The following is a 26,152-nucleotide window of genomic DNA, read 5'->3' as shown; positions in this document are numbered from 1 at the left end:
CCAGTATTCCATGCTACCTAGATTGATGTCTGGATATTGGGTGGGAAACCGTGACAGCCCTGGCCCCCAAGAATGAAATAGGAACTCTGTAAGCTCATGGTGATATACTCTAAAAATTGAGTAAAGCAAACATGGTAGCACAGGCCTATAATACCAGAAGGTTGAGGCCGGAGGGCTGGCTACTCAAAGCTGATGCCATCTTGGGCTACAAGATGAGAGGTAGTGGAGAAAGAAAGGAAGGGAGGAAACATCACTAGGTGACCTGAGGCCACAGAACCATCATTACCATCCGTATTCCTGAAAGCAATCATCCGGATGCAATATTAGCAGAAAGGAGCTGTGCAGCACCAGGCTGGTAACGGCAAGGCTTGTCTCTTCCTCTTATTCCTCTTCCTGACAGCCACCAGATTATAACAAGCACACCCACACCTCCTGCTTCTTCTACCTTCCATTCACACAACTGTACCCCCAAAGTCTCAAAGGAAGCTGTTGAGAGACCAGGCTTGGGGATTACATGTTGGATCTAAGGCTGTCACAAGTTGTTTTCTAAGGGGAACCCTGCCTGCCCTCAGAATACAATACACTAGAGCTGTATGGACTACCCCATCTGGACAACATAAACAACATGGGAACAGTGTGTGTGTGCTGGTTTGACACCCAACTTGTCAAAAGCTAGAGAAAAGGGAACCTCAACTGAGAAAATGCCTCCATCAAATTGGCCCGTGGGACATTTTCTTGGCTGATCACTGATGTAGCTCAGCCCACTGTAGTGATACCACCCCTGGTCAGGTGGTACTGCGGTGTATAAGACAGCGAACTCCTGAACCAGGAAGTACAAGCAGGTAAGGAGTGTTTCTCCATGGTATCTGCTTCAATTTCTGCCTCTAGGTTCCTATTTTGAGTTCCTGCCCTGACTTCCTCAGTGATGGACTGTATAAGGTGAAATAAACCCTTTCCTCCCCAAGATGTTTTTGTTAATGGTGTTCATCACAGCAACAGAAACCTGGCTAAGACAGCATGCTACTCTTGATATTTTAGAGCAGTAGCTTTCAGCCCTGAGTTTTTCTCAGAGCTCCTGGAATATGTCTACCACTTCCAGGGCTGAAACAGGACCCTTATTCCAGACAGACGCTGTGAGAACATCTTAGAGAAGACTTGGGTGCCAGGTGCTTTAAAGTATCACAGATGTTCCAAATGCAGCCACACTGGATACAAGTAACCAACTCTTGGCAAGTAACTTACCAGCTCTACACTTGAAGAAAAAAAAATAGTGCAGCGAATGGTAAAACAGCTTAGTGAGTAAACGTGCCACCAATGCTGAGGATCTGAGTGTGGTCCCAGAATCCATAAGGCAGAAAGACAGCATCAACCTCCGACTACGCACGTGTGCTCTCACACTCACACCATAAATTAAAAAGTTTTAAAAAAATTAAATTTTCTATTAACAAGAACTAGCCAAAGAGGATCTATCTGTCACTACAGAATGACCTGACCCTATCCCTTTTCTAATCTTAAGCACTATCTGAGGCACACTATTGTAGGATATTTTACTCTCTTGGCTTTTTAGGGAGCCGGCCACACAGTTCCCAAATAAATCACACACTGGCTTATTACTTATGAACACCCAGCCTTAGCTTGGCTTGTTTCTTGCCAGCTTTTCTTAAATTATCCCAACTACACTTTTGCCTCTGGGCTTTTACCTTTATTTCTGTATACCTTTGTTTGCTTCTTTCTCCGTGGCTTGCTGTGTAGCTGGGTGGCTGGCCCCTGGTGCCCTCCTCTCTGCCCGGAGTTCTCCTATTTATCCTCTCTGCCTGCTAGCCCCGCCTATCCTTGCTCCTGCCTTGCTATTGGCTATTCAGCTCTTTATTAGACCATCAGGCATTTTAAACAGGCAAAGAATCACAGCTTCACAGAGTTAAACAAATGCAGCATAAACAAAAGCAACGCACCTTAAAATAATATTCCCCAACAGCACACTCTCCAAATCTAAGACCTTAGAGTCCCTGACTTACCACATGAGAAGAAAGACTACATGGAAAAGCATTCAACCTTGAAAATGAAGGGAAAGACGAACACAACCTTGATCCAACATCAGAAAATTTTAAAAGTGAAAGTATTAACTACATTTTAAGGTATCTTTCAAAGACAGTATCTTCAAAATAATGAGACTCTGGGGCCAAGTGGTGGTGGCGTATGCCAGTACTCGGAGAGGCAGAGGCAGGCGGATCTCTGAGTTTGAGGCCAGCCCGGTCTTCAGAATGAATTCCAGGATAGCCAGAGCTACACAGTGAAACTGCCTCGAAAAACAAAACAAAACAGTAAATAAATAAAAATAAAACAAGAGTCTGGATGCCACACTAGAAGGTTATGAGGTGAGTCCTTTACAATTACGAGAAAAATTATTTTGCCACTAGAATTCTTTGTCCAGACAAACTAAGTATGTCTTGAAAAGGCACTGCAGACAAGTAGGAATCTTAAGTACATTACCATTTACATCCCAGGCACAAAGATTACTTTAAATAGTAGCTTCAGAAAACTGAATTGGAACATGTAAGAAGAAAAAAATTTCAAAGGGAAATGAAGGCAAAAGAGCACAGGAGTAGAAACCAATACCAGCACCGTGGAAACAATATGGTCCAAGGCTCTAGGAGGTTGTAACGTTCAGGAAATCCAGCCCCAGGGTAGCTGCTTCTTCTGAGTCAATACCAAGAACACTATGTTGTGAGTTGCATATTTACAAAACTGTCAACACTGCTTTTATAAAGTCTGTATGCTGGAATCTACCTACTGGCAAAACAAGTAACTTAAGAGTTTCAGGATAATAGAACTTCAACAAACTTCGAAGATGTAACTATATTATAATAACAAAAGCTCTAAGGAAGAAAGATTGTAACTTACCAAAACATACATTTATTTGTAAAAAATAAGTTAACTGGGAGGGATCACTGGGAGGAGGGCAGTTGCTGGCGACTATTTAACTTGGCAAAGGTGTGTTTGTTACATTTGTTTGTGTTGTGGGTTATTACTTTAACTATGTAAAGCTGTGCTACATTTGTTTATGCTGCATCTGTGTAACAATGTAAAGATGTGTTTCTTTCACTATCCTGAGTGAGGTAACCCAGACCCAAAAATATGAATATGGTATGTACTCACTCATTCTAGCCATAAATAAAGGACATTGAGCCTATAATTCATGATCCTAGAGAAGCTAAATAGGAAGGTGTACCTCTAAAAAAAAAAAAAAAAAAAAAAAAAAACCATGTAGTTATCCTCCTGGATATTGGAAGTATACAAGATTTTCAGGAATAAATTGAGAGCTTGGGGGTGAGGGTGGGACAGGGGTAAGGGGAGATGGGGAGAGAGAAGTGAGAAGGGGAGGATGGGGAGAGCTTGGGGGAATGGGACAGTTGGGATGGAGGAGGAGTGGATATGGGAGCAGGGAAGTATATATCTTAATTAAGGGAGCCATTTGAGGGTTGGCAAGAGACTGGACCCTGGAGGGGTTCCCAGGTATCCAAGGAGATGCCCCCAGCCTGTTCCTTGAGCAGCTGAGGAGAGGGCGCCTGAAATGGCCCTATACTATGGCCACTCTGATGAATATCTTGCCTATCATCATAGAACCTTTGTCTGGCGATGGATGGAGATAGAGACAGAGACCCACATTTGGAGCACTGGACTGAGCTCCCAAGGTCCAAATGAGGAGCAGAAGGAGGGAGAACATAAGCAAGGAAGTCATGGCCGCAAGGGGTGCGCCACCCACTGTGACAGTGGGACTGATCTAATGGGAACTCACCAAGGCCAGCTGGACTGGGATTGATGGAGCATGTGATCAAATCGGACTCTCTGAATGTGGCTGACATGAAGGGCCGACTGAGAAGCTAAGGACAAAGGCACTGGGTTATGATTCTACTCCATATACTGGCTGTGTGGGAACCTAATTTGTTTGAATCCTCAACTTCCTAGATCGGGATGGAGGGGGGAGGACCTTGGACTTCCCACAGGGCAGGGAACCCTGACTGCGCTTTGGTCTTGAGAGGGAAGAGAAGAAGGGGGAATGGGGGGAGGGGGAATGGAATGGGAGAAGGGGAGGAGGCGAAAATCTATAGTAGTAATAATAATAATAATGAAAAAATATATAATTTTTCATTATTATTATAAATATATATAAACATATATATGTATGTGTGTGTGTGTGTGTGTTTCTTTGCCTGCCTAAGGCACCTGGTAGTCTAAAAAAAAAGCTAAATGGAGCCGGGCGGTGGTGGCGCATGCCTTTAACCCCAGCACTTGGGAGGCAGAGGCAGGTGGATCTCTGTGAGTTCGAGGCCAGTCTGGTCTACAAGAGCTAGTTCCAGGACAGGCTCCAAAGCCACGGAGAAACCCTGTCTCGAAAAATAAAAAAAAAAAAAAAAGAAACAAACAAAAAAAGCTAAATGGCCAATAGCTAGGAAGTAGAGGGATAGGCGGGGCTGATGGACAGAGAATAAGTAGGAGGAAGAATCTGGGCTCAGAGAAAGTGAAGAAGAGAGAACGGGGAGAGGGGAGTAGGGAGACTCTTGGGGCCAGTCAGTCATGGAGTAGGACTTACAGAATACAAGAAAGGTTAAAAGCCCCAAGGCAAAATGTAGATGAAGAGAAACAGGTTGCAATAAGTTATAAGAGCAAGTGGGACTAGCGTAAGATAAGGCTGAACATTCATATCTAGTAAGAAGTCTCTGTGTCATGATTTGGGAGCTAATTGGTGGCCCAAAAGAAAGCCTGTTACAGGTGTATGGTGGGACAAGAGACGGTGCAGTAAGTCTCTTTCACATCCCAGCTTCTAGCTGGCTACCAAACGATCACTTGCTTCCTTCCAAGACAGGAGCAGTCAGGACTCTGCCATCATGAATGTGATTTCATAATATCCTTCTAGATTCCTCATGCCAAGCAAAAGTACCAAAGTAAAAATTAGGAAATAAAAACCAAAACTAAGCCGGGCAGTGGTGATGCACGCCTTTAATCCCAGCACTTGGGAGGCAGAGGCAGGCGGATTTCTGTGGGTTTGATGTCAGCCTGGTCTACAAGAGCGAGTTCCAGGACAGGTTCCAAAGCTACAGAGAAACCCTGTCTCGAAAAAACAAAACAGACAAACAAAAACCAAAACAAATGTATACTGTCTAATCAGGATTAAATTATCTATGTAGAAAGTCCATAATAGTGTGTGAAGATCTAACAAGAGGTAGAGGAGGTGGTGATTTAATAAAGTTGCTAATCTCACCCCAGGATTCTAAACTGTATAAACTGGGTTAGAAGAGGGCCGTGCAGCCAGAGTCCTTCAGGGAATTCACTTCCCATCTGTACACAACAAAGGGGAAAATGAACTTCATGGAAGGAGGAGAAGCAAAGACAGAAAAGAAAAAAAAAGGGGGAGAAGGAAGGGAGGGGGACAGTAGACAGGCAGAGAGCTTCAAGATGGTTGGGAAGGGAGACCCTCAGGGGAAGAATTGGAGTCAATAAAGAGGCATGAAGAGAAATCACACTTGTGTTAATCAGAGCCACCTGCCAACACTCATGCTGACAGAAAAAGACGTAAGATCTAAAAGGATCCACTGCCCACGGCAATCACTACAAGAAATGTTTTCAGAAGTCCATTAGGCAGAATAGTAAGATGGGAATCTGTATCTATATGAAGCAGAGGATACTGGGAAAAGGCCTAAGGGGAAACATGAAAAATTTCTTCTTTTTGTTCTTTTCACAGAGCCATAAACTAAATTAGTGACAACATGCTGTGGATTCACAACCACACAAGACAAAGTGTAAACATGTGGATTCATGTTAGCAGAGGCCAGAGGGCAATGTGTAAGTAAGAGCCACTCTACAGGTCCTGACTCACTCTAGTGCACACACTCAAAGCCCTGACTCTGGTGTACACACTCAAAGGGAGGTGGCAGTACCTTAAAGACACACTAAGTCCTAGGTTGAACACCAAAGCAGCAGAACAAGGAGTTAAGAATCGCCAAGGAAACAAAAGGCACCGTAAGCTAGGAAGACAAAAGTTGTGCTTCTGCTCCCCAGAAAAGCTGCTGAGGGGTCTCTGGAAATGGCTCTAAGGTGTAGACAGTAAACGAAGAAATAATTATCCAAGAAAATCTCCCCAAATCCAGTGAGTACAGTGGTTGGCTACAGTGTAGACTGAGACACTGGCTCCCTCTCTTCCCCTTCCAGCTCTGCAAGGCAGAAGCCACAGGCAACAGGGACGTTGAGGTTGCGTCTCCTGGTTCCCAGATGCAGGAGGAACAGGACCCCATCAACTTGACATACAAACTCATTACTGTTAAGCCATAATCATTCCTTTCTTGTTCAGTTATGCCCTAAATTAACCTTGTAAGCCCCACCTGCCCAGAGACAAGACAACTTCCTGGGATGCTGGAAGTGGTAGTTCTTAAAAAATAACAAAGCTTCATGGGAAAGCATGGTGGTCTGTGAGTTTTGTCCATAAAAGCCCCAACAAGACGTGTCTTGGGAACAGGCAACTGGGATAGTTCCAGGGAGTGGTCTAGATCAAATTCCATCTTGGTCAGTATTTAACATTTTAATAAAACTTGCTTTAGTTTGGCCTAAAATGGTAAAACTGATTTTTCACCTGAGAATCTCAGGATTAACAGTTCTTCCCCAAGATCACATGTTAATATCAACATTACAATATAACATTCCAAATTTCAAAAATTCCAGACTTTAAAAATTCAGACTCTTGCTGGGCAGTGGTGGTGGCGCACGCCTTTAATCCCAGCACTCCGGAGGCAGAGGCAGGCGGATCTCTGTGAGTTCAAGGCCAGCCTGGTCTACAAGAGCTAGTTCCAGGACAGGCTCCAAAGCTACAGAGAAACCCTCTCTCAAAAATAACAAAGCAAAATAAATAAATAAATAAATAAATAAAAATCAGTCTCTTTAAAATAGCCAGTCTCTTTCAAAATTCAAAGTCTCTCAACTGTGGGGCCCTGTAAAAATCAAAAATAAATTAAATACTTTCTTACTGCAAGAAGGAAGAACCTGGGCACAGTCACAATCTGCACCAAGCAAAACCAAACCCCCACAGTTTAACTATCTCAACATCCGATGTCCAGGATTGATTCACGATCTTCTGCGCTCCTCCAACGGGCCTGGGTCACTTCTCTGACTCTGCACCACACACAACGCATCTTCTAGGCTCCAGCTGATTCCACTCAACCACTGCTGCTGTTCTTGGTGGTCGTCTCCAAAATGCTGGAGTCTGTTGCTTCGAATGGACTGCATCTTAACCAACAGCCTCTCCTGGAATCTCTTCAGGGACTCCAGCCCTGCCACACAGTGTTAAGCCTTAAGCCTCAGTTGCTCTCCAAGTCCCCTTCATGCCTTCAAAACCAGGACCACCTTGGATGACTCTAACACCATGAAGTTCAGCTGCTGACCTGAGTAAAACCTTGGCAAAACCTGTACGTCAGCTTCTCTGTGCTGACCCTGAGCAAACATGTCCCAGAAGACTTCACCTCAGAGATGCTGGTCTTTTCTTAATCACAGCTGATTCCTCAGCCCCGACTGACCAACACCCATTGTTCCAGCAAAGCAAAGGTTTAACTTTAATGTTTCTGGTTCCTTGTTAATCACAGCTGATTCTTCAGCTCCAGTTGACCAGACACCACAGATGCTTCACACGAAAGCCTGGTAGAGTCTCTGCTTCCCTCTGGAACTTCACAAGCCAGGCCTCCATCTCCTGCACTGCTCTCAGTGTTCTCATCTCTTGAGCTCCTACAGAGCAGCCCACTGAGCTCTCAACACTAAATGATTTCCTAGCCCAAAGTTCCAAAGTCCTTCCACAGCCCTCCCCAAAACACATGGTCAGGTCTGTCACAGCAATACCCCATTAGGGTTACTATTGCTTTGACAAAACGTCATGACCAAAAGCAATTTGGGGAGGAAAGGGTTTATTTGGTTTACACTTCCACATCGCCGTCCCCCACTAGAGGAAGTCAGGACAGGAACTCAAGCAGGGCAGGAACCTGGAGGCAGGAGCTGATACAGAGGCCATGGAGGGGTACTGCTTACTGGTTTGCTCAACCTGCTTTCTTATAGAACACAGGACCACCAGCCCAAGGATGGCACCATCCACAGTGGACTGGGCCCTTCCTATCAATCACTAATTAAGAAATGCCCTACAGCCAGAACTTATGGAGGTGTTTTCTGAATTGAGGTTCCCTCCTTTTAGGCAACTCTAGTCTGTGTCAAGCTGCCATAAAACTAGCCAACATAATCTTTCAGGTAACTCATATCAAGCTGACATGAAACTAGCCAGGATATACACTTCTCATACACACACGTCTCATCCTGGCCCAGCTACCTGGTATAAACTAAGCCCCAGGTGAACCGGCAGAGAACTACGAACTCCTGAATGACAACTGGGAGCTGCCATCTGTTTCCCAGACCCATAGAACGAAGCTCTTTCTATCTTGACAGTAGTGTCCCTGAGGAAACTGGGGGCCTTGGGTGTCCTGATCTTGGCTTGTAGCACAGAGCTGGCATCCCATAGGGAGGGACAAGCTGAGTGACATCAGGGATTACTGTACAGTTAGCCACAAGCCCTCAGCTCATTCAGCAAGTCTGGGCATACAAGAGCTTCTCTCATCTGCACCACAGAACTGTGACTGGACTGTATGACTGTCTTAATCAGTGTTCTATTTCTGTGAAGAGACACCATGACCAAGGCAACTCTTATAAAAGACAGCATTTAATTGGGGCTGGCTTTAAGTTTCAGAGGTTTAGTCCATTATCATCATGGCAGGAAGCAGGGTAGCATGTAGGCAGACAGGGTAGCTGAGACTTCTACATCTGGATCCCCAGGCGGCATGGACAGAGACACTGGGCCTGGCTTGAGCTCACCCCTAGTGACACACTTCTTCCAAGTAGGCCACATCTACTCAAAGACCACACCTCCTAATCCCTCTCAAGTAGTGCCACGCCCTAAGGACCAAGCACTCAAATATATGAGCCTATAGGGACCACTCCTATTCAATCACAATGTCCAAGGAGAATTAGGCTTAGCAGAGCACAGACCACAGAGGTACAGACCTCATATTTAACAATGCAGTGATACCAGGTGCCCTAAAATACTGCAGAGGTGATGGGAACAGGAGTCTGCACTAAAAACACTGGCCTCAGGAATTATCCCTAAATAGGGCCTAAATTTGACTGGACTAGTCTCTGCAGTAATTCATTCCCCACAATGTCACAAAAACAGACAAAACAACAGCAAGCAGCAGTTACTGTAGCTGAAGGTGTAGACAGAGAAAGAGGTCCACCGTCCAGCCAAGACGAGAGTCATCTCAGGTACCTGCCTCTGAGGAGGTGAGCAGTATCAACAGCAACCAGATGCCTGTTATCTATATTGCCATTTTCCAGTAGAAAACAGAAGCCATGAAAAGAAACAGGAATGCATTCCCTATACTCAGGTCAAAAGGCAGAGAACAGAAACTTCCAGCATGAAAACCCAGACATCAGGTTTAGAGCTGAGAGTCAGAGCAGTCAGGATAAATACATTACATGCAAAGGAAGCCATGACCACAGAAATAAAGCTCTAACATCATATTTTTCAAAACAGCATTAACAAAAATGCAGAATTAAAAGTAAGGAACCAAATAAAAATCCTAAAGCTGAAAAATATAATACCAGAAACTGATTTTCAGTAGTAGACCCAAGACTACATTAAACCCTGGAGAATTTGGAAACTTGGAAAGAGATGGATAAAGATTTTGCTACTTGGAAAAACGGAGAAAAGAAACAAAAAACAAAACAGAGAACAAAGAACACCATTAAGCACACCAGGTGTGCATGGTGTATATGCTGCAAGTGGTGGGAATAAAAAAGCAGGAAAAAATGACTGAAGGATCATGGTGGAAACCCCCAGATACAGTCAACAGTAAGCAACATTTAGGAAGCCAAACAAACTCCAAAACAAGTAAATCACAACACAGAAAAAAGTGCTAGAAACATGAATAAATAAACTCCATAGTTACAAGAATGGAATGACTTATCACTTATAGGGTGTATTAATCAGAGTTCAAGGGTAAAGCGGAACAGAGGGAATGAATATATACTAAAAGAGAATTTATTGGATTGACTTATATGTCTGGGTAGTCTATCCATGGCTAACTGTTACTAAAATCCCTTCGCAACAACAAACTGAGGTATGATTTCACCAAAGTTCACCTGGGAAAACCGACGAGTTTATTAAATGTACTTACAGAGAAAGGGGTGAAGGATGACGGTCAGGAGTTGGCCTTAAAGTGGCCACACTAGAAGGTCTGCACTCAGCAGGAGCGACAGCTTCCCTAGGCTGCACGGAGGCCCTTCCCCTGGTCCTTCCACACTTACAGCCTTTAACCCTGCCCCAAGAGCCCATGTAATTAGGACAAAATTGCACACAGGTCATTGGCAAGGGAAACTGAACGGGTTCAACCTCTCCTCCTATGAGGGAAGGGGAAGAGTCAACAGGCACACCTGTGGAGATCTTTTGGGAGCAGAATCTACAGAACTGACAATGGCAGTAGTTTGGTTCAGACATTAGTCCTGCACAACACTGTCTCATACTGGAGAGGCTGAGAATCCTGTAGTCCATGAAGCTGGGTATCTCAGAAGTCCAATGTGGAGCTAAAGACCTGAACGATTCCTAGAGAATATGAGTGTTCAGTCCACATTGGGATCAAAGCAGCTGTATTTTATATTGGAGAAAGATAGCGGTGGCAGCTTCAACAGTAACAGGTAGGTGAACTTGCCAGAGAGCATTAAGGATCCAGGCAAAAAGCAAAGTTTCCATTTTTTACCTCCTGAAGGCGCTACCCACATTTAGTTTTCTCAGCTCAAAGAACCTGATCAATAAAATCCCTCGAGGACTGCACGGCAACTTGCTTTTCAGTTGTTGCAAATCCAATAAACTGATAACCAGGATAAACCATCACACGGGGTGTTCTATTTCTTTGTTTACTTTTTGGATCCCCAAAACCCATGTAAAAAGCCAAATGCAGTATCTGGTTAGGTTTGCTCAACACCCAGGAAGGGCTGGGCAACCTGGAAGTTCGACTGCTTCCTCAACACCACCTCACTCATACACTGGCATCTGCATAAGACAATATGTAAGCAATACATTATTAATATTCTAACCTATAAAATTATAGCTGTTGGCGCTGAAGAGATGACTCTGCCATTGAGACCACTGGGTGTTCTTCCAGAAGTACTGGGTTCAATTCCCAGCACCCACAGGTGGCTGACAATTGTCAGTAACTCTAATCCCAAGGAATCCGATGCCCTTTTGTGGCCTCTAAGGGTACCAGGCATGCACATGATGCCCAAACATACACATAAAATAATAAAAAATTGAAACAAGAAATTACAGTTGTTACAAAATTAACCTTTCAATTACCAGGCGGTGGTGGAGCTCGCCTTTAATACCTGCGCTCAGGAGGCAGAGACAGGCAGATCTCTGTGAGTTCAAGACCAGCCTGCTCTACAAGAGCAAGTTCCAGGACAGCTAGGGCTGCTCCAGAGAGAAACCCTGTCTCAAAAAAAACAAAAACAAACAAACAAAAATTATCCTTCAAAGATGAAGGAATCAAGATATCCCCAAGTAAACAAAAACTGAGGAAGTTCATGGATTGCCTATCGAGAGGGAGGAGAATCCTAGGGCTAAAGAGAAACTTGAAGCCCAAGGAGGTGAACAGTACCTGATAAAGCTGTGGCTCAGGCAGATAGACAAGATGGCATTGTCTTACTGCGATCTGTATACTGTGCAATACGACTTAAGAATGACATGTACGACAACAAAATCTTTGTCAATAGGCCCAGTTTATAAATGTATCTCTATGGACACAAAACAAAGAGGTAATTTTTGTAACATCAAGTAAGGCTGTTCAGAGCTGTGAGGAACTGAAGCTGAAATGCTATTAATTCGACCCAGATTAATGATAAACTGAAGATGACTATCATAATCCCTACAGTAACTAACTATAATCATACAGACAGGCTATAAGAAGGAAATCAAACAGAACGCTAATCAAGCAAGCACCTGCAACAAAGAAGAATTAAAGGATTGAGGAATGAACACAAGAGATTTAAGACTTTTATAAAGCAGCAGTAAAATAGTAAAAGTTCTTATAGGTGAAGTACATTATATTTAAAAGGATAAAACTCTTCAATTAAAAGGTAAATAGTGCAGAACAATTCTTTTTTGTTTGTTTTTGTTTTTGTTTTTTCAAGACAGGGTTGTAGCTTTGGAGCCTGTCCTAGAACTAGCTCTTGTAGACCAGGCTGGCCTCGAACTCACAGAGATCCGCCTGCCTCTGCCTCCCGAGTGCTGGGATTAAAGGCATGCGCCACTATAGCCTGGCCATGCAGAACAATTCTTAAAAATAAGTCATCTAGCCAGCTTATTATCTACAGTCTCAGCTTTTGGGGAAACTGAGGCAAGAGAATCACAAGCCTGAGTTAACAGTAAGATCCTCTCTCAAAACAAAACAGTAAATTTAAAAATGACTCCTCTAAAGCTGGGTGGTGGCGGCGCACACCTTTAGTCTCAGCATGTGGGAGGCAGAGGCAGGAGGATCTCAGTGAGATCTGAAAGAGTTTGAGGCCAGCCTGGTATACAAAGCAACTTCCAGGACAGCCAGGACTGTTATACAGAAAAACCTTGTCTTGAAAAACCAAAAAAGGACACCTCCTCTAAATGTTGTAAAAGATCCAAATGCACACATAAGCTGAAAGACAGCATGTAAAAAATATTCCATACACTAATCACAAAGCTGGTTAACTGTGCAAATACCAGACAAAACTGATTTTATTCCTAAATTACTTTAAGCAAGAAAACAAATAAAACCCAACATTATATACTGATAAAAGAATCCATCAATCAAAAAGATAACACTTATGACCAGAAAGAAACAGAGTAAAAAGAAGCAACTAAAAAAAATGCTGTTTTTAGGGGAGCTGGAAAGATGGCTCAGCAGTTAAGAGCACGGACTGCTCTTCCAGAGGACACAGGTTCAATTCCCAGAATCCACACAGCAGCTCACAACTACCTGTAACTCCAGTATCTGACACCCTCACACAGGTAAAACATCAATGCACATAAAAAAAATTTAAAAACATGTTTCTATGAAGAAATGAACAAAGTAACCAGCATAGCTAGGTGGGGGAAAAGGAAGACTCGAATCACTGGAATGAGGAGCGTTACATTACTGTCAGCCTTGATGAGGGTTCAGAGGGCTACAAGTGGACGCTCTGGACGCTGCAAGCCAGTAACCTGGGAGAAGCAAAGAAGCTCCTGGACATACAAACTAAAAAATGACCCAGGAACAAGAATAAGGCAAAGAAATAAGCCCAGGATCTAATTCTTGGCTTTGTCAATGAGTTCTAGCAAACAGGATAATTAACACTAGTCCCATTCTTTCCCATTTCCTAAGCTGTCCTACAGGTCACAATTCCCATCAAAGTTACCAAAAAATACTGCAAGAACTGGAGACCATACAACAACATCCCTTATGAACACACATACAGAAACCCTTAATAAAAGCCGAGTGTAGCGGCTCACACCTTTAATTCTAGAAATTAGGAGGAAGAGGCATGTGGATCTGTAAATTCTATGTCAGCTTTACTACACAGCAAGTTACAGGCCAGCCAGAGTTACATAGTAAAAGCTTGTCTTAAAAAAAAATTAATTAGGCCGTGTGGTGGCGGTGCACGCCTTTAATCCCAGCACTCCAGGAGGCACAGGCAGGAGGATCTCTGTGAGTTCGAGGCCAGCCTGGTCTTCAAGAGCTAGTTCCAGGACAGGCACCAAAGCTACACAGATAAACCCTGTCTTGAAGAAAAAACATTAATTTAAAAAAAACAATAAGAGATGGTAAATGACTCAGTTATTTAAAGTGCTTGTCACATACACACGAGAAACTGTTTATAACTCCAGCACCCACATAAAAAGCCAAGCGTGGTGTTATATGTCTATAATCTTAGCACTGGGGAAGCTGATCAAAAAATAAAATTGAGAATGACACCAGATATCTAGCCTCCATGTACGTACTTGCACACAAACACACATGCACACACACACACACACACACCCTTAACAAGACACCAGGAAACTGAATTCAGCAGTCTAGTAGAAAGATTACACAGAATGACTGAGTAGGGCTTACCCAAATAATGCAAAACTGGTTCAACAATGATTATCAGTGTAATTATATAACATGGTGAAGTAGAAAAACCAGTTTCTCAAATTGATGCCCCCCCAAAAAAAAATCACTTGACAAAAATCCAGCCCACCTACCCCTTTGGTGATTAAAAATAGTACCCTCGATAAACCTGCAATACAAGAGGGCTTCCTTAGTTTGACAATGGCTACTAGTAAACCCCATAGTTTAATAAAGGACACTAGTAAACCTCATAGCTAGTACCATACTCAAGAGAGGAAGATTGTGAGCTTTCCCTCTAAGGTCAGGGTAAAGATAAGGATGTCTACTTTTACTACTTCAGTACTTTATAAGAGATTTTAGCCAGGGCAATTAAACAAGAAAAAGAAGAGAACTAAACCAGGAGCTAGGCATGGTGGCACATAACTATAAGCTCAACACCCAGGATCCTTAGCAGAAAAATCATGAGTTTAAGGCCACCCTAGGCAACATAGTGAGTTCTAGACCACTAGCCTGGGCTATGAGGCACAAATATGCACATACATGAACACACACACACACACACACACACACATACATACATACAGTCCAAGATCAAATCATAAGGAAGACTACCTCTGGCTCTGTGAATACACTACACTATCTTTAAAAAAAAAAAGTATTCGTGCTAATAAATAAGTTAAGCAAAGGTATAAGATCTACAGTATCAACAATAAGAAAAATAAGCAGAAGGAAGTTAAGAAAACAATTTATTTGGCTGAGAATATACATCAATGGCTTTGTATCTGCTTGTTTCTGCAACACAGATGGCCAGAAAACCTAACAAAAAGCTACAATAGCCAAAAACATGGAACTGGCAAAAGGATGGGGACAGAAAACAATGGATAGAACAGAGACAAAAAGTAAACTCGCGTGTCTGTGGTTAGCTGGTTCTTGACAAGAATGTCAGGACAGTTCTCTAGAGAAAAAAGACTCTTAAGAAAGCTGTTGATGCCAACATGGTGGTGCATGCCTTTAATCCCAGCACTTGGGAGACAGAGGCAGGCGGACCTCTTGAGTTTAAAACCAGCCTAGTCTACAAGTGAGTTCCAGTATAGCCGGGGCTACTCAGAGAAACTCTGTCTTGAAAAACCACACACACACGCACACACACGCACACACACACACACATGCATGCACACACACACGCACACACATACACACACACAGAAAGGAAGAAAGAAAGCTGCAGATGACAGGAGAGATGGCTCCATGGTTAAGAGCACTGATTGCTCTCCAGAGGACCAAAGTTCAATTCCCAGCACTTAGAAGGCAGCCCACAACGATCTGTATTTCCAGTCTCCATGAATCTGACACCCTCTTCTGGCCTCCAAGGGCACCAGGAACATTCACGTGGTGCACAGACATACAAGCAGGCAGAACACCCATAAACATAAAAAAAGGAAAAAAGAGAAAAAAATGCTGAACGCTGTTGAAACAAGATAACATCTAAAGATTTTTCAAAAAATGTTTAGTCTCCTACCTTTCCTGCCATTTATAAAAATTAACTCAAAATGGATTAAAGACTAAATATAAGAGCTAAAAGAATAAAGATCTCTAAAACAAAGGAGTAATTTCTTTACTCCCTTGATCAAGCAATGGTTTTCTTAGATATTGACACCAAAAGACACGCCATGAAGAAAAACTAAACTGGATTTCATCAGTTGTAAACTTTTGTGCACCAAAGGTTAACTACCACAAAAGAATAAAAAGATAATCCCCCAAAATGTGAGAAAATGTATGTAAATTATACATTCTAATAATGCTTTGCTTTGGTATGCCACATATGTATACTGCTTCTAGATCTCAGCAATGAAAAGACAAAAGACTTGGGCTGGAGAGATGGCTCAGAGGTTAAGAGAACCGACTGCTGTTCCGGAGGTCCTGAGTTCAATTCCCAGCAACCACATGAACACTATATACATAATAAATAAATTTAAAAAAAAAAGACTCAAGTAAACAGTGAGCAAAGAGTTGAACAGATACCTCTCCAGATACACATCGCCAGAGAATACATGGAGGGCTCAGCATCACTAACCACTTGGAAATGCAAACAAAACCGTGAGTTACTTCACACTGACCAGAATGGCTACAATAGTATTGACAAAGGAGAACAGCAAGTGATAGTCTGTGTGAGTAAACTGGAAAGTGTAAAACAGTATAATCAGTGAGAGTAACAGTATGGCAGTTCTTCAAGATAATATAGAGTTATAAGGCATATGCTCAACAGATTTAAAAAAAAACAATGCTTATATACTCAAAGAGTTGAAAAATAAGTGTTCAAACAAAAACTTGTGCACAAATATTTGTATGGGCACCACCGAAAAAAATTTCCAAACTGCAAAACTCTAAATGCCTATCAACTGATGAAATGGATAAATAGATCATAGTTTATCTGTGTAACGGAATTACTCTCTAACAAGGAATAATGTATTGATATAACAGATGAATATTAATATAAAACGGTACTTAAGGAACTAAGTCAGTTACAACAGTACATATTATGGTTGTGTTGATATTAAATGTCCAGAACTAATGAATCTGTAGACATGAACTACATCAGCGAGTGCCTTGGACCAGAGTAATTCATGCACTCAAGAGACTGCGATACATCCAAGATCAATAGACTGATGCCTGGCTCATTGAAGTTATTTTCCCTTTGTCCTCATATAAGAGAAGTGTCAAGGGCTATTTGGGGCCTCTTCTATGACGCACTAATCCCATTCTCAATCATGAATCTCCACCCCCAAGACCCCATCACCTCAAAGGTCACACCTCCTAAAACCTACATGTGAATTAGGCTCCAGCTACACATTGGGAGTGGACACTGAGACACCAATCAATCCTTACCAAAGGATGGAAAGTGGCTGGAGGGAGGCAGAGGCAGGCAGAGAGACAAGACAGACAGAAGCTGAGGTCCACTTGGTTCTCAGCAGGCAGCAGACCTAAACACCAGACCTGAAGATTACCAAGATATTTTTCTTCACCAGGATACTTTTCTCTAGACTGGAACAATATGAAACCATTTAAGTTCATAGGTTGGTAACAAACTATAATTATAATGTAGCATGTTACCTCCTCTGGGAGAAGGAGAGTCATGGCCTCCAATGACTACAGAGATGCCAGAATCTTCCAGTTTCACCTTCCATTTCTCAATGATGGTCCTAGAATTGTCCTGTAAGTGTGACACTGCCGGTTAGGAAACGCCCTTAAGTGTGGTTTGTAAAGCATTAAGTCACCCAACAGCTGGCTCATAAATACCTTGCTGGCATCATTAAAAACAGAGAGCTCCATGGTGCCTTCAAAGTCTTGCTGTAAAACAGACGCCAAGCACTCATCCAGCCACAGTTCAGCATTGTGCACTGGGAGGATAATAGTCTAGAATTCAGAGAAATGGGTTAGCAAACAGTCATGGGGAACCGCACGCCCTTCAGCATCCACGAGATGGTTATCCCAGAAGATGGGGATCTGGCCTTCAGAAGGCCTAGAACCGCGCCTCATGATAGGCATACCCAGCAATCCAAAGATATCTATTTCTCCTTTCTAAGCTCTTGTCATTCATTTGGTTCATAAGACTATAGCTCCTCAAGTTCCTGATGCCTTCAAAAAGTTATTTCATTTATTCATCTGTTGCTGTGTATGTATACATGACACTGGGGAACAAGTCCAGGTTGTCAGGCTTGGTGCAAAGTGCCTTTACCACTGACCTCTCTATCCTTATTCCCTTCTAGATGCTTCTGAAAGGGAGGAAAAAACCTGAAAAGCATCAAAATGCCCCTCCAGCTCAATGGTAAATTCATTATTTTAATCACTAGGCAAAAGCATCACCATTCTGATAAAGCCCCTTGACTAGATGGCACACTCCAGTCACGTGACTCCTGCATACTCCTGCACAGCTAATCAAACAGCTGGACCAAGGGGGCCTGTAGAGACCCTTAATCTTTGTTCTGTCCTTGAATTCAGGCACTAGCACTTTCTCTCAGGAAGTGAGAGAAATAAAATCAAAATAAATAAAATCAAAAGTTTCTAAAGTGGCATAAAATAAAATCACTAAAACTTGATGACCAAAAGAGCAATTGTCAACGCAACTGCCTCAATTTTATATACAGTGAGCAATAAAGAACAGCCACAGAAATTAACAGTTGGTGCCACCCTTGAGTTAACGTGCAAATACCAAAGTTTCTCAGAAGGAAAACCAATAGGTTAGTAGGTGTGAACACACACACACATAACATGCACATGTTGCATAGCTACATGTAACCTAGACAGTAGCTACAAAATCTCCAGAGCCTACATACAATATAGACAATATTTATATAAATCACTATAGATAACATCTACACATAATATTTAAATTACTATATCTAAACATAGCTATAAAAATTTGAGTATTGAAGACAAAATTTACCAAGTTCTTTACAAACAAAATGCTCTTTGAGGAGGTGGGGATCCAGAAGTGGCATTTCCTCCTGTCTGTGTTTGTTGTGAAAATGAATGCCTAAAGGCTTTTTATTTATTATTTTTTTGAGCTTCTTGGGATTGAGCCCAGGGCCTTGCATGTGTATAGCATATATCCCAGTCCTCTGGACTTACTTTGTAAAGGAAATGAACATTTTTAATTTTCTCAAGACCTACAAGTGAAGAAGGGTGTGGTGACTCATATCTGTTATCAGTTAAATGGGTGTGTGTGGAGGCTGCAGTGTTAGTTCACGGTCATCCTCAGCTACGGGTGTTGCTGGCCAGCCAGAGCTACAGGAGACCTAACAATTAAAAAAAAAGGGGGGGGGGGATGTGTGAATTTTTAACAACGTTAGGCTAGGCCTTAATTGTGTTGCGGGCCAGCCAGAGCTACAAGAGACCTAACAATAAAAAAGGGACGTGTGAATTGTTAACGAGGTTAGGCTAGGCCTTGATTTTACCTGTTCCCAATGTCAGTAAGATTGGCATGAAAAATACAAATGACGCTGAGTCTCTGAACCGTACCTACAAGGTGTCCTGGCTCCTGACGTCTAACCCACCAGCTAGGTAATGTGGGACAGGTGTGGCGAGCGGGGCTAAGGGAGTGGGGGTGGGCGCCGGTGTGCTGGGAAGTAGGTGTGTAGGTTAGTGTACGGTAGGAACTCTAGCAGGAGCGCCATCTGTACCCACGTTCGCCTTGACACAGGAAAGGGTGGGTGCCGTCCAAGCTGAGGTTCCTGAACCCGTGGCAGTGTTCCGGAAAGACCCTAGCGGCTGCGAGCCCAGAAAAAGATGAAATACCAGGTCCGGAGGGAGAAAAAGCTACAGAAGGGACGAGGGGCGGAGCCGTGCCTCACCCCGCCGTACCTACCACTGAGGCCAGCGGGCCATGCCCAGTGGCGTCCTCGGGGAGCTGCATGGCAGGGCTCCACCGCCCTTCTTTTGCACGCGCGTCCTGCACAAGCAGCCACGGTTTGCAGAGCAAGCTCCGGGAGGCGGTGCAGAGACTGGACCACTTCCGATTGGCGCCGTGCCACATGGGTCGCTAGGCGCTGGCCGCTAGCGGGTTTTCGGGCCGTGCGGGGCAGAAGATAGTCACGTTCTATTGGTGCAGAGACACGTCAGTCAGGAAGGAAAGGCGGGGCTTCGAGCAGAGAGCACTGCTAGGCGGCCTGCCGGGGTCTCCAAGGGCTCGTGAGCTCGCGGGTCGAGCAGCCAGCCTCTGCCCGAGCAGCTAAGGAGGGGCTTGGGGCCGGGAGGTGGCCGTAGCCTACACTGGGTGTGGGCAGGGCCTGGCCGAGCAAAGGGTTGGGCTCCCGGAGGCCGTGGGCGCTCCTGGATTTCAGCCCTTCTCGTAGTACTCGCCGGTCTTTGCGGCTTCTTGCCCCGCGGAAGTCGTCTTGCCCCACCTGATGGAAATAATTGCAAACCGAAGTCCACAGTCATAAGAATGTGATAAAAATATTTTAGAAACGGGGGAACTTGTGAGGGGTGCCAACCTGTGCGCGTGGGTGATGACTTAAAGATCCAAAACCGACCACCCGAGGTTGGGCCTGGATAACTTTAAAAAGGGAAATGGCAGTAAGTTTAAAATAAATAGGCTACATTTTATCTGAACTGTGTTTGGTCTGACTGCGCCGGAGGAGGAGGAGGAGGAGGAAGGACCCCGCCCAGTGGGAGGATCGCCTGGCTAGGCTGGTCTGGATCTGGAGTAACCAGCGGTAGATAATTTGTGTAGCCTGCCTTCGGAGGCGCGAAACGCAATCAAAGCCAGATGACTGGGTTTCTATGCTACACAGAGATTCTCCGGCCCAAGGGTTCCTGGAGGATGATGAGGGAAGGAAGTGTTCTGTGAACTGTGAGAGTCCCAAAATGCAGGAGTCCCGCACACAGTGCCAGAAGGACTCAGGAAATCACTCTCAAAGGACAGGTGACAATCTCTGGATCACATGAAAGATGTGGGAGGGAAGATGGGAACCCAGATAGAGAGGAGGGTCTTCAGAGAAAATGCCTGATTACTAATGTAAATAACCCGTGTGCGTTTCTTTTCCACACGGAGGCTTTTCTGACTTGTGCCTGCAGTTTTCTCTGAGTAATCATCCCACAACTAGAAGTGTATTTTAAGATGGCATATTTTGGTCGTCCACACCCTCCATTTCTGAGGGGGTGACACCAAGGTCACCCACTGGCCTTGGCACCAAGCAGCCCTCAAGATGTTTCCACATTTAAAAATAGCAGAAGGGATGGGAGAGATGGTTCAGTGGATAGAGCTGCTTGCTGCCAAGCCTTAAAACCCAACTTTGAGCCCCAGGCCCCACATGGTGTCAAGGAGAGAACCTACCCCCACAAGTTATTTTCTGACCTCCAAACATATAGGCAGTTCATAGTCACCCACACCCCCGTAACACATGCAAAACAACTAAAGAAAATATAATTTAAAAATAACAAACGATCTCAAAGCTTCAGAGACTTGCAGTGTTTTTTTTTAAACTTTAGTTTTAGATTATTTTATGTATTTAAGTGTTTTGTCTGCAGTCTGTGTGTGTTCCATATGCCTTCCTAGTGTCCATGAAGGTCAGAAAAGGGTGTCAGATCCCCTGAGCTGGAATTACAGAATTGTGAGCCACCAAGTTGGTGTTAGGAATCAAAACCATGTCTCTGCAAGACCAACAAGTGCTCGTAATTGCTGAGCCAACTCTCTGGCTAAGGACTGTAGTGCTGATGCATTGAAACATTTTCCTCAGTAGAAAACAGTGGCCTGCTTTTCTTTCAAGGAAAGAATCTCCCTGGTAGTACAGCAAAGGAACCTAGTGCCCTTAACAGTCTTTTTTGTTTGTTTTGTTTTTCAAGGCAGGGTTTCTCTGTAGCTTTGGAACCTGTCCTGGAACTTGCTCTGTAGACCAGGCTGGCTTTGAACTCAGAGATCCGCCAGCCTCTGCCTCCTGAGTTCGGGGATTAAAGGTGTGTGCCACCACTGCCAGCCCCTTAGCAGTCTTACAAGTTTGATTTTAGGAGATGAAATGGAACCCAACCTGTTTCTACAGCCTGTTCTAGGCATCGCCAAACCTTTTCCTGCCTGTATAAACGAACGGGGACTATGATAGACACTAACCCTAACCCTCTGCAAGTCACTGTGAGCTCCCTGACTTACCCCACATAGAGAAGGTAAGCAGGTGACAGGGACCCAGGAGCTCTGTATATTCAGTGTGCTTTGGCTAGCACTGTGCTACCCCTCTGACCTAGACGAACCCACTGGGAATGTCTATGAGCACCTCTTTCATATAAAAAAAAGTTTTCTTTTAAAAATTAAGATCAAGCTGAATGGTAGTAGTGCATGTCTTTAATCCCAGCACTCGGGAGGCAGAGGCTGTGAGTTCGAGGCCAGCCTGGTCTACAGAGTGAGTTCCAGGAAAAAAACAAAACACAAAAAAAAAACCTAAGATCAAATGCAAAATATTCTGTAATATCTTACAAAGCAAAGCACTATGTCACATGTGATATTTTTACTGAAATTGCAAAGCCAATAAGAATAAAGCATTAGATGAGATGAGATACAACCTCATCTTTAAGTATTTGTTTTCAAAGACCTCCCTAATGGTCTCTCAGAATTAATGTGTGGGGAATAGTTTCATTTTAAATGACTTCATAGTAACTAGCATTCTAGCTCCTACAAGGGGCTGGAGATACGGGTTGAAGATAAAGGAGGTACAGGTAGTTTCTGCACCTTTGTAGCACAAGGTGTTTGAAGTAGGCTGGAGTTGCTTATATCTCAACGAAGGAGTTCCAGCTGACCAGCATGGCAAACAGGGCTCTGGCAGGCCTTGTCCTCTGACCACTCCCTCTTCCTTGCTAAAAACCATTAGATTACAGTCCTGAAGCAACCCACCAAGGTCTATTCCCTTACGTGGCCACTTCCTCTTCCCGAGGCTAACTACCAAGATCCACCTATCAGAGTATTGAAGTTGAGAAATCAAAAGCTCCTTTTGACTGCCCTAATTAACATGCCCAATCTAAAAACAACAAGCAAGCAAACAAACAAGCAAAAAACCCTCATCCTGATGTAGGGCTTCTCCTTTTACCTTTATAAACTGCTGTTTGCCTGTGAGTCACCTCTGCCTCTATCCAGTGGCAGGCCTTTGTCCCTCTAGGACAAATAATCCCCTCCCCCTCGCCCTTGTTATTTTCCCCTTATCCCTCATCGTTTATCTCCTATCTTTGTCTCTTATTTCCTGCCCTTTGTCCCTCTGGGGCAAATAAATCTCCTTTGTGTTGAGACCTTGGTCTTGGGGTGTAATACTGGTCCCTTCACTTACTGCCTATAATCTCTTTGCAATAAGAAAGTTGCTTTTTGCTGTATCCTCCAACACTAGATGTTCTCTTTTTTAAAAAAATTATGGCTATCTTTTTATGTGTATGGGTACCACGTATATGTATGTGTGGTACCTGTGGGGGCCAGGAGAGGGCTCTGGATCTCCTAGAACTGGAGTTATCAATGATTGTGCACTGACATATGGGTGCTGGGAATCAGACTCAGGTCCTCACAGGAACAACCAGAGCTCTTCATGACTGAGCCGTTTTGACAGTCCTGGCATTGTGTAACAGTTTCCTTTGATAATGAAATATTCCATCCCGCAGGGAAGCTCCTTAAGCAAGCAGGGAAATAACTCAAAATAGCTTCCGAAAGTCCCTGAAACTAACCAGATTCACTAGGCCCCCTTAATGCCAGAGTAAACAAAAGCTGACAAAACCCCTCTCAGACTGAAAGAAGATGAGCTGCAAAGAAGGCTCAGAGCAAAACAGCTGCCTCAAAGACGCAGAAACCAGCCTGTCTGGAAGAGGTTCAGACCAACTGAGGCACCTAGAGAGGACACTCTCCAACCTGTTGAGCTACCTGTAGGCTGGGCAGTGTGCTTTATGTTCCCAGCTGGGGTGGCCCTTAGTGATGCAGCTGTCTTTGAGTCATTTCTATTCCTGAAAGCAACCCCAATAAAACTCACTGGTTCACCAAACTAGACTTGGGTGGTATCTGTACTTTGATCTGTCATGAGTTCCCTGTCTGGGATGAGTAAACATGCATGTTCCATCTCCTTAGGAAAAGCTTTGTCACACACCTAGAAGTTCCTTTTGCAAACATTCAGAGAGCTAAAATGCTATATAAGTTCATGGTGGTAGCAGGGGCCATTCTGAAATCCAAGAGTAGTGGAGCCTAAGCTTGAACCCTTTGAGGTTGCGAGAGTCTCACCGAGATACCACCAAAGGGCCAGGCTATGGATACCAGCACTGGCACTGGCAGAAGATGGGAAATGGGCAAGGCATTATGTTTACTGTACTGAGAGCATGTGTTACTTTTGTTTGGTTTGGTTCTGGTTTTTTTTTTTTTTTTTTTTTTTTTTGTCTGCTACCACTGCCTGGTGAGAGCATGTTGTCTTGAATCAGAGCAAAGAGGAGCAGGATGAAGGATGCAGATGAGTAATTGCGGGCGTCTGGAAGAAAGTGGTACAAAACTCCAGACGCTGTGGCTTCTCGGTGCTTATACAAAATACTGGGGAAAGCTACCTGTGTGTATTTATGGGCCTCAGTGCTAACTACCCAGGACTTAAAGGAGGGCAAATGGCTATGGTCTGAAAAGTCATGTCTTCTAGACCCATGTTCGGGAATCTGGCCCCAAGATAATGATGTTAGTTGGGCATTTAGGATGTATTTAGCTTATGGAATTAATTGCCTTACACAAGAAACTTAAGGAAGCCTTTGTATCTTTGTTATCTGTGAGAAAGTGGAATCTTGATCTTGAACTCCCACCCTCCAGAGCTATGGGAAATAAAATTCTGCTGTTTATAACTTACCCAGACTGTGCCAGGCAGTGATACATGCCTTTAATTGCAGAACTCAGAAGGCAGAGGCAGGTAGATAAAAGACCAGCTTGGTCTACAGAGTGAGTTTCAGGACAGCAAAGGTTACACAGAGAAACCCTGTCCCAAAAAAGCAAAATAAATGACTTACCCAGACTATGATGTTTTGATAAAGCACCTCAAACACACTAAATGCTGTTGTGGAATATTATTTTAGCTAGGCAAAGATGTTTTACATTTGTTTATACTGCAGAATATTGCTTTAACTTATAAAGGTGTGTTACTTTTGTTTTTGCTGCATTTGTTTATGTAAAGATGTGTTGCATTTTTTTTGATCTTGCCTGTCTAAGGCACCTGATTGGTCTAATAAAAAGCTGAATTGCTAGTAGCTAGGCAAAGAAAGGATAGGCAGGGCTGGCATGCAGACAGAATAAATAGCAGGAGAAATCTCAGCTTGAAGGAGAAAATGAGAAGAAAAGAAAAGAGAGAGAGGGGGATATACCCAGGGCAAGAAGCCAGGCAGCTACCAGCCAGAAGACACAAGAAGCAGTGAAATTCAGATATACAGAAGGAAAAAAAGGTAAAAAGATCAGAAGCAAAAGGTAGATAAGGAGAAACAGATTAATTTAAGTTAAAATAGTTAGCCAGAAATGAGCCCAAGCTAGGCTTTCCTTGGGCTCAGATCTGGGGTGTTATCCCAGGGGGCTTTTGGATGTGGACAATTGACAAATATTTACCACAGACATGAGTCCTTAGGGACCACTGAAGTGACCAATGAAGCTGTTTCCCACTCAAGCAAGCTGATAATATCACAGTGAAAGTACTGGGTGAGAGGAGAGGTAGAGGCTCAGTCGGCTCCGCTGCCCATCCCTGAGCTCAGCCACCCTGGCTTGTCATCCTGCATCATCTGTAACCAATAGAAATGGCAAGTAGCAATGTCTACTCCCTCACTGCCTTCTGGAAGAGGATCCAGTGCCCCACTTCTTGTCTCAAACACCTACCAAGGTGTGGTACCTATTTTCTTACCCAGCCCTTGAACCGGAGCCCTCTAGAAGCCTTGTGTCTGTCATGGATGAAACAAGGCAGGAAAGAATAGAATGATGTTTGTATTTGTAGCGCTAACTAAAAGGCTTATGGCTTTCTTCTTACCTATAAAAAGATTGTCCTAGAGACATGGAGATAAGAAGGATCCTCTGTCCACTTTGGAGTGGCCTCCTGTTAGCACGGACTCCTGTTGTCTTGGACTCCTGAGTATGTATGTATTTAGGGTTCTACATGACTTCTGGTCTTTGTTAGTCTGTTCACTTCTGTTTTTCAGCACAAACCGTAGGGTGCTGGTGGGCAGCCTAGTGCTGGCTGGCGTGTGGGGTACCATCTGGCTTTCAAACTGAGTTTCAAAAAAAAAAGACACACTGCAGGGTTGGGAACTGGGTGGCATGGTTTCATATCCACGGTCTGCCAGTGACCCCAGCAGGGTGGGTGGAGCCCAGAGAGGCTCTGGCCCAAGAGAAGGGGAAGGAGTGAAAATGTCAACAGGAAGCCCCTTTGTGGGTACTTTTCAATGTTGTCTGTCCTCACTTCTTTGAAGTCCAGCAAGGGTGGGCAGAATGGCTG

General features: G+C 43.8%; 1 protein-coding gene across 3 annotated transcripts in view; it reads right to left on the bottom strand.

Moving 5' to 3' along the window:
• Positions 1-19,689, bottom strand: part of B3gntl1 (UDP-GlcNAc:betaGal beta-1,3-N-acetylglucosaminyltransferase like 1) — an 80,353-nt gene extending 60,664 nt beyond the window's left edge. For 2 of the 3 annotated variants that reach the window (XM_038329039.1, XM_038329038.1), the window contains exons 1-3: positions 19,561-19,689; positions 17,493-17,609; positions 17,307-17,406 (exon numbers count right to left, since the gene is read on the bottom strand). In XM_038329039.1, coding sequence (XP_038184967.1) covers positions 17,307-17,406; positions 17,493-17,609; positions 19,561-19,608 — 265 coding nt within the window. In that variant the 5' untranslated portion in view covers positions 19,609-19,689. Of the gene's footprint in view, positions 1-17,306; positions 17,407-17,492; positions 17,610-19,556 lie in introns of all 3 variants that reach the window. The other variant, XM_038329040.1, reaches the window with a different exon arrangement.
• Between the last annotated feature and the right edge of the window lie 6,463 nt (positions 19,690-26,152).

Source organism: Arvicola amphibius, chromosome 4 (genome assembly GCF_903992535.2).
Source record: "Arvicola amphibius chromosome 4, mArvAmp1.2, whole genome shotgun sequence".
Taxonomy (NCBI): Eukaryota; Metazoa; Chordata; class Mammalia; order Rodentia; family Cricetidae; genus Arvicola; species Arvicola amphibius.
This window is presented reverse-complemented; position numbering and strand designations above follow the sequence as displayed.